The sequence below is a fragment of the Aptenodytes forsteri genome, unplaced genomic scaffold (genome assembly GCF_000699145.1).
Source record: "Aptenodytes forsteri isolate BGI_AS27 unplaced genomic scaffold, ASM69914v1 Scaffold142, whole genome shotgun sequence".
Classification (NCBI taxonomy): Eukaryota; Metazoa; Chordata; class Aves; order Sphenisciformes; family Spheniscidae; genus Aptenodytes; species Aptenodytes forsteri.
In genome coordinates this window covers 5,263,489-5,278,412 of record NW_008794598.1, presented here as the reverse complement: position 1 = coordinate 5,278,412, position 14,924 = coordinate 5,263,489, and the positions used below count along the sequence as shown (strand labels likewise).

At 53.3% G+C, this 14,924-nt stretch overlaps 1 protein-coding gene across 2 annotated transcripts in view; it reads right to left on the bottom strand.

Annotated features, from left to right (window-relative positions):
* PPARD (peroxisome proliferator activated receptor delta) overlaps positions 1-14,924 on the bottom strand; it is a 25,975-nt gene that overhangs the window by 10,068 nt on the left and 983 nt on the right. For both annotated transcript variants that reach the window (XM_009272860.1, XM_009272861.1), the window contains exons 2-5: positions 2,838-3,072; positions 1,974-2,125; positions 1,066-1,204; positions 253-455 (exon numbers count right to left, since the gene is read on the bottom strand). In XM_009272860.1, coding sequence (XP_009271135.1) covers positions 253-455; positions 1,066-1,204; positions 1,974-2,125; positions 2,838-2,973 — 630 coding nt within the window. In that variant the 5' untranslated portion in view covers positions 2,974-3,072. The remainder of the gene's footprint in view (positions 1-252; positions 456-1,065; positions 1,205-1,973; positions 2,126-2,837; positions 3,073-14,924) is intronic.

The following is a 14,924-nucleotide window of genomic DNA, read 5'->3' as shown; positions in this document are numbered from 1 at the left end:
GCATCACTTGCTTTGTGTATTATTATTATTATTACTATTATTATTATTGTTGTTACTATTTTATTTCAATTATTTCTTTATCTTTATCTTAACCCACGAGTTTTTTCTCACTTCTACTCTTCTCTCCCCCATCCCACCGGGGCGGGGAGGAGTGAGCGAGCGGCTGGGTGGTGCTCAGTTGCTGACTGAGGTTAAACCACGACACCATGTTGTTTCATGGCCAACCCCGCCTGCCCCGGGGAGGAAACTTACTGGGGTGCTGCTGGCCTTCCCGGTCAAGATACCTCTCGCCTTCTTTTTGGTCATGTTGAAGTTTTTCAGGTAGGCATTGTAGATGTGCTTGGAGAAAGCTTTCAGGTCGGCCACCTGCGGGTTCTGGCAGCTGATCTCACTCGCCGTCAGCCCTGCCACCAGCTTCCTCTTCTCTGCCTCCGGCATGCGGCCGAAGCGGATTGCTGTCAGGGAGGCAAAACCGTCGGGTCAGGACACTGGGGGTGACCCCAGGAGACGCGTCCAGGGAGGCAGCAGTCTGCTCTGCCGCCGCAGAGGTCTGCTGGTGAACACCTGCAGCTACGCAACACGATGCTCCTCCAGGGCTGCAGCTCCTCTGGCATCAACACCTTCGTGAACCAGCCATTACTGCTACCCTTGCCAACACAACCTCACACTAAGCTCCCGTTCCCACTCCTCTGGGCTCTCGCACAAACCCTACTTCCCACATAAACACCTTTGCTTGGCCAGGAACAAGATGGTTACACCTGAAGTTTAAAAATCTCAGCACAGAAGAGCAATCTGTGTGTCCGGTTCCCTCCGGCGTCAACCCATAAGGGACAGCCACGTGCCAACAGCCAGCCTGCATGGTGGGAATGAACCTTCTCGTACAGAAGAAGGGGATGAAGAGTCAAAGGCTCAAAGCATTGGGTTTGAAAGACGATCCCCCAGCAAGAACAGAGCCACGGGATAAAGCAAGCTGCATGCAGCCTCCCCGTGCGAACCCTTCACAGAAGGGCAGATGGCCCCGTGGCACCCAGCCGGCCAGGCCTGTGGAACAGCGGTGACACTCACCGTTATGTGACATGCCCAGCGAGAGGCATTTCTGGAAGCGGCAGTACTGGCACTTGTTCCGGTTCTTCTTCTGAATCTTGCAGCTCCGCTCGCACTTCTCATACTCCAGCTTCATGCGGATTGTCCGGCGGAAGAAACCCTGCAGGCAGGTGGCACAGAGGGGGACGTGGAGCAGGGGGACAAGGGAACAGCAGTGTTAGCACCTGTGGTTTGGGACCAGGCTGGTTTTTTATCCCCAGGAGCCTCATGGAGGTTCAGCCGGGTGGGGAGGAGGAGCCCTGGGTCTCTTTGACACAAGCAGTCTCTCTATCTCAAGGAGAGGTCGTTCGGTGGGAGAAGGGGGCTGCAGAGGAGGAACCATGGAGGGCAGCCCACGGGCCGGTGCTGGATACCGCGTGTGTGATACTGCAGGCAGCCGGCAGGGAGGGATGGAGGAACAAGCTGCAGGCCGGCTCCAGCCTGCAGGAATGTCTGGCAGGTCCTGGGCCACTAACGCAGCCCCGCTGGCATCTGCTGTGGGGGAAAGAATTTCAGAGGCCCATCCAAGCTGCGGCCAGTGATCCCAGGGGGATAAACACACAGCTCTCTGCTGATCTGCAGCACAGAAAGCATCTTTAAAAGCAAAGCCAGGGTCCCCGTGGGGACAGATGGATTTGCCTTACAAGATAAAGCATGATGGGGCAAGATTCGGGCCATACGGATCTCAGCTGCCTCCCCCAGGACAGTATTTGTGTGCCCGCCTCTACACTTCACACTCTCTGGACAGGTTGCAAATGATTTTTTTACAATCACTCAATCCTGCATCCCTGCTTTGCTGCAAACCTGCCTGTTTGAAGAGATGGCGTGCTCCCTGGGGTCTAATCTCCGCTTGGCATTGCTGAAGCCAGCCCTCCCCAGGGCGTACGTACCTTGCAGCCCTCACAGGCGTGCACACCGTAGTGAAACCCCGAGGCTTTGTCTCCACAGACCCTGCACTCCACGTTCAGCGCTCCCAAGGCCGCCTCCTCGCAGCCCATCTGCAGTTGGTCCGACAGGGAGGGAGAGGAGCTCTGCGAAAGGTCTGCAAACGCACAAAGGGAAATGTCCTTTCGTGTAGTAGCCACGAGCCCAGCGTCGCATCTAACTCCTCCAGCCATGGGGCCGACAAGGGATTTCCAGCACTGTCCCAGCCTGCCGCTGGCATTGCATCTGAGCAGTTAACCTCTGAGATCAGGCACTGGCTGCAGGCAGATGCCATGCACAGAGCCAAGAGTGCCCCCAGTGTGCCCAGCAGCCGAGAGACTCCACATCAACACTGATTTCTTCCCTCTGGCATTCACGTCTAGGCAATGAAACCCAACCAGCAAATTTTATAATCCCCAGTTGGCAGGAGGCTGGCACAGGGCTGGAACGCCCGGGGCTCCGGAGGAATCTTTTCAGCAGCAACAGACCTTCTCCTCCAGGCTCCTACAATCAGTTTGCACTGAGGACTTGGAGAAGCGGTCGGGGAAGTGTTCTCAGGCACCCTGAGAGTCCTCCCCATCTGGGGCACAAAGTTACCTGCCTGTCCTTTTAATTTCCATCTCCCAAACCGCTACCAACAGCTGTGCAGCGACCGCAGAGAAAGAAATAAGCCTCTCCATAACTTAGCTCTTGATGTATTATTTCACAAAGGGAAGAGATTAAAACAAGCCAAACTCCATTCCTCTGCCCTTTGCAGCTGAGCACGCTGCCCGGAGGACGTGGATGCCTGGATGCTCCAGGGACAGACGAGCTCCCGCAGCTCCACTCACCTGTGTAGCTGCTTGAAGGCAGCGAGCTGTCTGGTCCTCCACTTGGGTCCGAGGGTCCGCTTGCCACCATCACTGCCTCTTCCTCTTCCTCCTCCTCTTCCCTGACCTCAGGTATTTCCTCCTGTAGTTGTTCCATAATTGATCACCCCTCAGTGCCAAGACTGCAATCCCTGTCATAGCTCTGGCATCATCCGCGTCTATCCGAGATGGACCCTACCAGGCTGTTCCTGCTAGCCTGTGGGACAGAGGGAGAAACGCGCGGTGTCAGCTCTGAACGCAGAGCATCTCAGCAGCAGCGCGGTGTGTAACCGTGCTAGTCCTGCTCTGCTTCCTCTCCTCATCCAGGGAGACAACCAGAACCCGGCGCCTTTTAAAGGTCACTTTGCACTCTGGTATAAACACTCTGTAGGACTCAAGGAAGCAAAAGCTCACTGGAATCATATTTAAAGCCCAGCAGACAGACCCCAGACCACAAACCAGCCCCGACGCCACCCAGGGACCTGGGCTCCCCAGCTTGCAAGTCCCATAGCAGAAACACTGCCCCAGACAATGTCCCCCCCAAAGCCACTAGTGCCCTGGGATGTCACGGTGGTAGCCAAGGCCAGGGTTTGGCAGAGCCACCACCACCGGAAAGATTAAGGTAGCGCTGGCTTCATCCTCCATCCCCACCCAAGCAAGGCAGAGCTCAGGGTGAGGGCAGCGGCTGATCAGGGCGCAGTGGCTCCATGCCCACGGGTGGGAGATGCTGGGGGAGCAGGGCTCGGCACGGCAGCAGGCAGGGGCCGAAAGCCCCTGGCCCGTGCGAGCCATCTGCAGGACCAATGGCTTCCTGCCGGCCCCTGCACTCACGCTCCTTCCCATTACAGCGCTGACAGTTACAGCACTGGTGTTTATTTTCACTCGTCGTGTTGCAACTGGCCCCGGCTCCTCTGCCAAGAGCCGCTGGGTTGAACGTGTTGCTGTTGCTCCGCGCAGCTGCCGGGCCGTGCTCAGCCACGGGGTCCAGCAGCATGATCATGACGGCGGCACAATCCAGCTAGTGTCTTAATCCTGGGCTTCCTGTGGGAGGAACAGCCCCGTCCTCCCCGCGGCGCGCTTCCGCTCCTTGTTTGCCTTAGTCCATCCCAAATAGCCCACAAAAATCTCAAGCCGTGCAAGCGACGCATCGTCGGTACTGTGACCATCGCAGAGCCATTCCCACCTCCCTCCTAACCACGCCGAATCTCACCCGAGTGTCCAGCTCACGCTGCAACATCCCGGCACTCATTTACCTCCTGATCTTGATTCCTAAACTGACTCTTGCTTGAGTAATTAACATCTCAAGCCCAGTCTATGTAGAGTTGCATCCACTTCCTTAAAGGAACTATTTTTAAGTGGAGAAATATCCATCAGAAAAGCCGCTGAAATCCAGCTTCCACCAGGAAAGCCTCAATTTGCAGGCACAAGTTAAACTGATGCAGCATCTTCAAGCCTGCATTAGAGTGAAGTGAGCAAGCTACTTGCAGGGGACTCGTACAAGGGCAACCCCCAAGCAACAGGACGGTCTGCGACCCATGTCCAAGCCCATGCCACAGCACAGGGCTTGCTGGGGGAGGGCAGCAGTGACCCAGGACTCCCTAGGCTCATTTTCCCTCCCGCAGCAGACCCTTATGCCCAGCACTTTGAACTTGAGTCGCAGCCAGCTCCTTGGATTCGCTGCAAAGCTGTCAGCACCGAGCAACGTCAGAGTTCCCTCCGAGATCAAGCAAGCAGCCGAGGGAGAGGACAAAACCTGCAAGTGGGAGGTTGAACGCAAACACATCGCAAAGCCAGGACAGAAGTCACCCCCCAGAGCCAGCGCTGCACTGGAGCCTGGGTCTCCCGCGGGTGAGGGGGCTCTGCTTTTCCCCTCCATGCTGGGAATTCAGACTGCAGGACAGATGGCTTTGTTTCAAGGAGAGGTACGTTAGAGGCAACTAGCAAGCAAGACTGCCCCGCTCTCCTCCACAGCAGGAGCAGGCAGAGGGGTGCTTAGACAAGGGCAGAGCGCTCCCTTCCCGTGCCTCTGCAAGAGCACTAAGGGACCATTGAAGGGCTGTGTTATCCTTGGCCTCCCCTCACACATCCCGCGCGGTGGGACATGGCACACAGGCAGGAAAACCTATTCATGGGAGATGGAGGGTAATGAGCTCGATCATTTTGAAGGCTATATATAAATGAATGTACAAACATCAGGAAAATGCTTTTGCCTAGAACAGCAGTTAGTGGGGGAAGCTTGTGGCAGGAGAAACTAGTCTACAGTGGAAAATACATCCAGCAGCAGCTTAATGAGCTTCTTACTAGCTCTCCTTTATGGGAGCAACAGCCCCGTCCTCCCCGCGGCGCGCTTCCGCTCCTTGTTTGCCTTAGTCCATCCCAAATAGCCCACAAAAATCTCAAGCCGTGCAAGCGACGCATCGTCGGTACTGTGACCATCGCAGAGCCATTCCCACCTCCCTCCTAACCACGCCGAATCTCACCCGAGTGTCCAGCTCACGCTGCAACATCCCGGCACTCATTTACCTCCTGATCTTGATTCCTAAACTGACTCTTGCTTGAGTAATTAACATCTCAAGCCCAGTCTATGTAGAGTTGCATCCACTTCCTTAAAGGAACTATTTTTAAGTGGAGAAATATCCATCAGAAAAGCCGCTGAAATCCAGCTTCCACCAGGAAAGCCTCAATTTGCAGGCACAAGTTAAACTGATGCAGCATCTTCAAGCCTGCATTAGAGTGAAGTGAGCAAGCTACTTGCAGGGGACTCGTACAAGGGCAACCCCCAAGCAACAGGACGGTCTGCGACCCATGTCCAAGCCCATGCCACAGCACAGGGCTTGCTGGGGGAGGGCAGCAGTGACCCAGGACTCCCTAGGCTCATTTTCCCTCCCGCAGCAGACCCTTATGCCCAGCACTTTGAACTTGAGTCGCAGCCAGCTCCTTGGATTCGCTGCAAAGCTGTCAGCACCGAGCAACGTCAGAGTTCCCTCCGAGATCAAGCAAGCAGCCGAGGGAGAGGACAAAACCTGCAAGTGGGAGGTTGAACGCAAACACATCGCAAAGCCAGGACAGAAGTCACCCCCCAGAGCCAGCGCTGCACTGGAGCCTGGGTCTCCCGCGGGTGAGGGGGCTCTGCTTTTCCCCTCCATGCTGGGAATTCAGACTGCAGGACAGATGGCTTTGTTTCAAGGAGAGGTACGTTAGAGGCAACTAGCAAGCAAGACTGCCCCGCTCTCCTCCACAGCAGGAGCAGGCAGAGGGGTGCTTAGACAAGGGCAGAGCGCTCCCTTCCCGTGCCTCTGCAAGAGCACTAAGGGACCATTGAAGGGCTGTGTTATCCTTGGCCTCCCCTCACACATCCCGCGCGGTGGGACATGGCACACAGGCAGGAAAACCTATTCATGGGAGATGGAGGGTAATGAGCTCGATCATTTTGAAGGCTATATATAAATGAATGTACAAACATCAGGAAAATGCTTTTGCCTAGAACAGCAGTTAGTGGGGGAAGCTTGTGGCAGGAGAAACTAGTCTACAGTGGAAAATACATCCAGCAGCAGCTTAATGAGCTTCTTACCAGCTCTCCTTTATCTCTGGCATCCAGCACAGGCCGCTTGCTTTAAACTCAGTGCAGATGGAGCCCTCTGCTTTGCCCCAGATGCCTCACGGCACGTTGCCGTTGGAATAACGTGGGCACATTCCTTCAGCTGCATCCCTGGCATGCTGCCCTCCATCCGCCGGGTCTACTCAGGGCTGTGTACTCCCAGGGCGGCAGCGAGTTTGTGATACGCAGCTTGCTCCCCGAAACCCACCAAAGCAACCTCAAAACTCTGCTTGGAGTCGGTCTGGCTAGAGACGGGTGTCCAGCCCTGAGAAGGGGGAAAGCAGAGGGCGAGATGCGCACAGACAGCAATGCCAGGCTCCAGCTAAGGCTCCCCATGTGCACGCAAGCATTACGGGAAGGATAAGGATTCGGATCCCACCCTTTGAGAGTGGCTGGAGAGCCAGAGAGAGAAAAGCTTTTACCAGAAGGCTCTGAACGTATTGTTTTAATATCTCCTTGCAGGCCAAGAGTACAGGGGCCTGGGCAGAGGGAAGCTGTGAGAGTTGTTTGCACACCTGCCTTTCCCTTAGTCATTGCCCTGTTTTCTAAACAACAGAGATAGAGGGAGAGGAGGGGGAAAAAGGGATTGATTTCACACACAGAAGGCTGCACCCCCTGCCTTTGGCAGATGAAAGGCCAAGGCAGCCGCTGCCTGGATGAAAGGCAGGGCACGGGCAGTGCCTGCGCACCCCGGCGCGGAGCGAGCCCGCTTGGCAGGGCCCCTGGGGAGATGCGGACCCCCAGCCCTGCCCTCCGGGCCGGGGGCAGCGGCGTGGCAGCATGCAGAGACTATGGAGATTTGCTGAGGTTTCACACATGCTCCGTTCCCCTGCGAGCCCCGCGGTTCAGAGTGGGGTATCCCGGGAAGCTGGAGCTCTCCAGAGATTTGTCCAAACTCTGTCCCTCTGAGCACGAGGAGGGACCTGCCCTGCCAGCACAGCCATGGGCAGGGTTGTTGCAGCCCTGCACCTTTGTGGGACAGCACCGGGGATGGCTGCCTGGATGGCAGAGGATGGCCAAAGGCCCCATCTCAACCTCTCCATCTGTTCGGTGCCTCCACATCCAGCTGCCGAGCGGACAGAGCCAGAGGAGGGATAACTTGGTCTCCTGCCCTTGGCTAAAAAAAAACACCCGCCGGACCACAGCACGCAAGCTTCGAGCTGCAGGGAGAAGGGCAGAGATTCCTGCCCGGTGTAGCCACCTCCTTTTTCCGTTCGGCAGCTGTCACAGGGCAGCGATGGAAAGAGAGCACAGAAACAAGGACGGGGACCGTGAATTCCTTCCTAAGCTTCTCCGCAGAATCCGGCAAAGCTGTTTCCCTTCCTCTTCCCGCAGGATGGGAAACGAGCAAGAGGGCAAGCGTCTCGTGACTTGCTCTGCCCTCGCTTCAATCCCCGTTCCAAGGAGCTTCGGTAAACCCTGGCTGAGACAGCAGCCTCCCTCCTGGGAGCCTGCAGCTGACGGAGGGTGGGTTTGCTGGCTCCGGGCTGGGGCAGATGCCTGCTGGCTGCCCCGCTCCCACGCTGCAAACAGCGTGGGCAACAGGTTTATCTTTACTAGAAGCAGGAGCTGGCATCTATGCCAAGCTAAACCATACACTGGGAATGGGGGGGGAAGAGACACGGCACAATGAGAGGAAGAAAAAAACCAGGAACAAAAGTTAAAAGGAGACAAATCTTCAGCGTGGACCCCCTGCAAGAAGGCAGCACTTCTCTGGAGCCAACGAAGATCCAAGCCTCCAGTTCCTCAACCTGCAGCTTGTACCCTTTTGGCCCGAGAGCTCCTCACCGCTCATTAGCATGTAAACCTTGGAGCCAAGTTCGGAGAAGCAGAAGCTGACCAACCGTCGAGGGAGTGCCCGTTTCCCCACGGTCCGTGCGCAGGAGGGGTGGTGGGGCGATGTGACGGAGAAGCCCAGTTTCTCACCAGTGTTCGAGTCCCGCACGCAGAGCGAAGCGTCACAAGAAGGGGACGTGTGTTTCAACACAGACACCCGGGCGCTGGCAGCCAGACAGCCACAAAATAAGAGCAAGGAAGTGCTCGTAATTAGGAGGACCTTATCTTTAAACCAGGTGTAGTTTCACTGGTGGCGAGCTCAAACAAGAGGTAATTTCGGCGTCCTCACGGAGGTGGACAGAGGACGCCCACCCCCATTTCCTTCCAGGAGAACATAAATTTGTTTCTAATATATTTATACAGATGGGATTGACCAAGTCCCCATTGCAGTCTGGAGTGTCACCACACGAGATCCCTCCCTGGAAGACGGGAGTTTCCAGGCAAAGCAAAGTGCCAGGAAAAGGTCCAAACCACAGAGTTGATCCGCTCAAAGCGGTTGTTCAAGTTACTGTAAAAGAAGTCACCAGAAATTGTGAAAGGAAACCAATTTACCGGGGGAGCACTTCTGTCTTGTGCTTTTATTCCTCTGGACAAAAATATTAGCCAAATTCACAGTCAACAGAAGTGAATCCTTTTGGCAGGGGCGAGATGAGAACTCAGCCCTCTGTACAGCAGCGCTTTGTGACGTGCAGCACATACTGAATCCACAAACAAAACCTGAACTGAATCCATAAAAAAAATGATTGCCGCTTGCTGGCCATCATTTGCAGATGCCCCTTGGGTTGTGTCACTGCTTCCAATGTCTGCTGATCAAGTACCAGTTTCTGTTCCTCCTCCTACGTCAGCTACTACTAATAAAAGCCAAGTAAGAGCTAAGCAGATGCTGCAATACAGGAAAGGTAACTAAGTGCACAAAACAGGAGAGACAAACATTGAAAACATGTTTGTTTGTTCCTGAAAGACCAACACACCCACTCATTAGCAAATGAGATCTCAGGAGCACTGACTGCCCAAGTGCTTCCTCCCTTACTCAGTCTTGGCTGCAAGGAAGGCTACACGCAGAAATAAACTACTAGAGCTAGCTAAGAAGAGCCCTTCCACGCAGCCCTGGCCGGCGCTGACACTCAGGGCCAGATTTTCCCCTTGAGGCATCTGCTCAGACATTGTACCGTGCCCCAGTCCAATCCCATGATCTTCTCTCCAGCACTGCTCTGTGCAGGCTATCTGTGTTTCACCAAGTACGAGCCCAGCCAACTAAGCAGCAGGGTGCTGCCAGAGCTGCTATTACCGTGTTGCTGCTAATTACTCAGGAACATGTGACAGAGGGTGCAGGAGATTCCCTCGCTTGCCTTGAACAGCCAGGCTTGCCGAAATGAATCACACATCTACCGCACGTTTTAACTCACCCACTTCCTGGACACTGAGGGGGGAAAAGAAAAAATAAGAAGTTAAAAAGGTTACAAAAGTCGCTGGATACTTCTCTTTTTGTACCACAGTTGACGCTGTCCCCAAAACCAGGTCACGGCATTTTGCTCCAAAAGGAACTACCCGCTTTCTCGCCTGTGCTGGGTTTCTTCAGAGAGCAAGAGGTATCGCAGAAACAGAGGCAAATCAGACTTTGGGCGATAAACTCACAACCACGTGCAAAAGGGCCCTGCCAGGCTGCTCTTCTCTTTCAATTCATCCTCCAGGAGCTGCAGACGTCCCTGGCTCCAGCAGCTCCAAGCACGCATCAGATGGGCTCTGAAATCTTGAGATGGCAGATACTGGGAGAGGGTTAATGCTTCTACAGGAATCATCACTACACACCTTTCCAGCGGAGGGATTCCCTGCCCTCTTCAGCCTCTGCTGAGCCAGGCTCCGTGGCTACCTTTTGCAGAAGCGGTAACAGCAGGGCGGGCAGTGAAGAGCTGAGCAGTTGTTAGCTCTTATCTGAAGCACTGCTTCACGACCTTCAGCAAATCCTGTCAACCCCCATACCTCCATTTCCTTCATCATTAAAAAAACCCCCACACCCCAAAAAACAAACCCAGGACTTTTACAGTGCTTCCTTCCTGATCCTTTCCTTGCTGCATTAGCTCACAGAGACAGCATGTTTTGGAAGTGCAGAGGAATACGTCGTTGCCAAGCGTCATTGTTTATTCCCGTATTACGGATTTTGACACCTGTTTGCAGTCACGATCGCAAGTCTGGCCTCCCCGGCCCCAGGTCAGCGCACCACGCTGCTCGTGACCGTCTTCTCCTGTTGTGCATTCCTATATGAAGCGTTTCTGAGATTACTTTCAGCAAATAAACTGGCACATCTCATCCTGGCAATTGCTGACTGATATTTGTGTTTTGCTGTCAACTTGGGACAGCCCAAAGCACCCAGGGGCAGGAGAGGCATGTGGATCTGACCCACGGGAACGAGGACCGCAGCCAGGGAACAAGCAGGTACCAGAAAGGTGACACCACCGGGGCTTCTCAGAGCTGGAAACAGCATTTGAGAAGATCATTAAGTCTGGTAAGGAGAGAGGATCACCCCAGGGCACAGCAGAGGTGGCCGCGAAGCCGTGGCAATGCTTTGGGAACACGGCTGCAAACCTAGCATACACGCTGCTGGGAGAGAGGCACAGAACAGCTTGCACGGGGCTGCAGAGATGGTTAAGTGTCCGCAGGGGACTCTGAGCCCACGGTAGGCACCCACCGCCCAGCCTGGCATCTCCTGTTTATGCTCCTCCAGCAGCCTCCGCTGCTGCTCCACAAGTGCCAGCTTTCCCATCCCTGCTTCTTCTCTGCAAGTGCCAGAGAAGCCATCTGGGATATATTCCCCTTTCCTTTACCACCCCGAAGGCGAGGAGGTTGGCGGCTCAGAGAACCCACCGAACCGCTGTAAGCTGATGCTTTCTGAAACTCCTGAAGTCCTCTCGCGTGTTACTCCAGGGCACTCTGTTTGCTAACTTGTCCTCCTGAACCTGAGCAGGACACGTGGAAGGATCTGGTTTCAGGAACATCAGTAATTATAGAACAGGGCTGACGAGGGAGGAGCTCACAGGAACAGCAACAACACTTCCCAAGGCAAACAGTGGGCACAGGGTGTTACAGGCTCAGAGCAGCATTTACATGGAAAACGAGGAAAGCGGCAAGTGGAACAAGCTGTCACTGCAAACGGGAGCACCAGTGGCAGCGAGTAAGGCCGTCATCCGGCAGTGCTGCGCACACCAGCACGCATCTTAGTTTTCCTGAAAGCCTCAGTATCACTGGGACACCAGCAAGCGCCACCCCTGCTTTGGATGGGGCAATCAGCTCCCCAGAAAAGCAACGAGGGGTAGAAAAGTAGCAGCAGGCCAACGCATCGCTCTGGATCATACACACGGGCGTGCAGCCTGCCATCTGGAGCCAAACACCCAGCAGGCCAGTCAGTTTTACTGCTAGGCTGTCCAGTGCTCCCAGATCCAGGAAAATGCCCACAAAAATAGCGGCAAGCCGTCTCCTCTTTGCAGTGACTGAGATTTTAGATCTCATGGGCTAGCGAGGAAAACAAAACAAAACAAAAAACCCAGCAGCCTGTAAGTTTTGTTATGCTTCCACTTGGACTCCCAGAAAAGTGCTACCAGTTTTGTAGACCTTAGCAAAATATCCTGGGCACCAGCCACGCCGCTCTGATCCCAGGACGCAGCTGACAGTGAGCGATTATGCCCAGGCACAAGTTCAGATGATTCAGCAGGGTCTGGGAACGTACGCACCGAAACAGTTAGAACAAATCACCATGTTCGCTGCCTCTCCATTTCAACCACAGAGCAGGAAAAAAGAGGGAGTCTGAGTTTGCCTGCATACATCTCCGTAGGGAAAACTCCAGAGAACATTAGAATAACTTTGTTACACAAACTAGTTCAACACCCTCTTAGGGAACTAGAGGGGAATGATGTTTCCTTACTATTTTTGGCCACATTCACACAGCAAGAGCCGACTGGAGGAACAGAGGTTTCCCTGTGTTTTCAGCAGCAATACGAGCAGCGATCATGTCAGCGTGATCCTGCCAAGACTCCTCTGTCAATTAGAGGACTGCAGCGTGCTCTGACCATTTGGATTTCTACCTCAGCCCCTAGAAAACAAAACGCTTGAGCAAAGCGTTAGCACCTTTCATAACATCCTCACGTCTTTGGCACCGTCCGGGGGTACGGAGAGAACAGCAGAGGTACACAGCGAGCCAGTGACTAACTCTTCCTGATGCAGCCAGCCGCCAGGAGCTCAGCAGGCTCCACCAGCTCCAGCCCCAAGCTCACGCTCACCAACAACCCTTTTCCAGAGATCCCCGTGTCCCTAAGTCCCACAGCATAACACCTACCCCATGGACATGAGAACCCACGGATTTTTTTTCAGAGATGTGGGTCTCTGACCATCAGCCCTCGTGGGGTTAACACCTTTCAAGGTCCAACAGCTCTAGCAGAATCCACATAATCAACTTAAAGGTGAAAAGCAGATTTGGGCATTTTCAGAAATATTCCAGATTTGCATTAAGATGAAATCAAGGGTTGTATTAAAAAAATGTTTGTAAAAAGTCAGGCAGGATAGGGATTTGAGCTTAGGTTCCCATCACCAACGTGACTGCACAAAACACTGCTTATTTTGAAGCCGTCTCACCCGTCCTCTCTTTGGCCTGACAAAGCCTTTCCTAATGAGACATTCATTAGGCAGTAGCATGGTTCATAGCAAAGTCTGTCTTAACAGACCATCAAAGAAATGCTTCCCTGTCAGCTCAGGTAGGAAAGCTCATCTGCCCTTTTAAACCACTAGAACTGTTCCTTGTCTCCATCCCACATCTCTATTACGGGGTTGAACGTGCATGTTCTGGTTTTTGCTATTCCAAGTTCCAGTTCCCAGACCAGGGCAAACCAGAAAATGCAGCATGAGGGCAACGATCCTGGTTAGCCCAGACATTATCTGGCTGTTGCTATCCACAAGCCTCGGAGATGCGCTCTGGCTTGACCCAGCACCACGAGAAACGTTTGCGTTTCTGGCTTGTGCTTTCATCCTGCCACCTCCTCCCCGGTCAGGATTCCCCTGCAAACCACAGCCTCTGCAAAACCCACACTTTCAAGGAGAACCTGTCCACGAGGATCCCCAGGGAAGCACCCTGACACGCACACGTACATTGGAGCCCTTTGCAAAGCCAGTTTGAAAGACCTGACCCAAATGATCTCAGATGTTCACAAGCTCTTGGCTAAGCCTTGGAGGACACAGACGTTTTCCAGACGCTGTGATGATAGCAGTGAATATTAGAGCATTTCAAGAAGTCATCCTGAAACTAAGATACAACTCGAGTCAGTTCTGCTCTGAACCCTTCTTGCAATCAAGCAGGGCTCCAATGAACGTCATCCCAAAACATTTATTTGGGGGAAGATGCATTTCACAATCTCCTTGACCAAAAGGCTTCATATTGGCATCAATCGTTCCCCTCTAAACCCTGCTTTGCGAAAGTAATTTCCTAGGCATTCTGCCCATGCAAGTGCATTTCAGAGTATAAAGAAAAGAAATTAGTTCTACAGAAAAATCTTATTTGAACTCGCTATGGAAATCACTTCTGCCTGTCCAGACCTTCCCAGAGTCTCCAAAATTATTGCAGCAGTGATAAGCAGTATATATCTGAATAGTGACACTTCTAGAAAAGCAGCGATTGCTCTGCAGCGCCTGATGAGAAAGCAGCTACACAGCCTGGCAAATCTGTGGGTATCAGCAAGGGCAGTTGTTCCTGCTGTAAAGCAAGGGAGCCAATACAAATCATAAAATAAACCAACACCTCTAAAATTTCATAGCCAGGGCAAGCCAGGCTGCGTTCTGGCAGCAAATAACCTTTCAGGCATAAGCACTGTAACATCATCTCACGCAATTAAAAAATCATTTGCATGTCAGGTCCCGCGCTGCACGAAGGAGCCCAAGAGTCTCTTGTCGTGCTAATTCCTCGGTCTCTAAGAACATTCGCAGATTTCCAGTTCAATAGCCACAGACGAAATATTCCCCGAAAGGCAACAAGATGTACTGTACAAAAATACATATTTGTCAACAGGCTAGAGTGACAGAGACCATTAACATCAGTAAGCAATTCTGTACAACAATGCTCTTCTGATCAGCAAAGCCTCATGTGGCTCATTACAAAATCCTCTCCGCACGCTGCGGAGATCCTTGAAAGCCCGTGTCTCGAATGCCAGAACAGAGACAGCACAACAGTTGCACAAACTCGACACAGAAAACCACATCTATGTCCAGCTAAACACCTTAGACATGTGTTGCGGCAAAAATAAATCCACCCCCTATGTGCAACCACAGCACCGTTAGAAGCTACGTGCAGCATGTGGGTGCAGGGCAACCGCAGTGAAGACTTTTGGGCATCGCTTCAGAGGTCTGCAGGCAGGACAACGTCCCCCCCCCAGCCCGTGTCGGCCACCTCCTCAAAAGCCCCGTCCCAGCTCAGCTGTAACCTGCTCAGCTTTGTCCGAGTAAGGCATAGCGACAGACAGTATCGGTACTGCTGCCAGATCGCGTGTCCGGATCGTTAGGTGATTGTTTACCCAAGTACGGTCCCTGATCTCATGTGCCCTTCCCAATGTAGAAGCTCCAATTTCAGTTGTAAAAAAAAAAAAAAAAAAAAAAAAAAA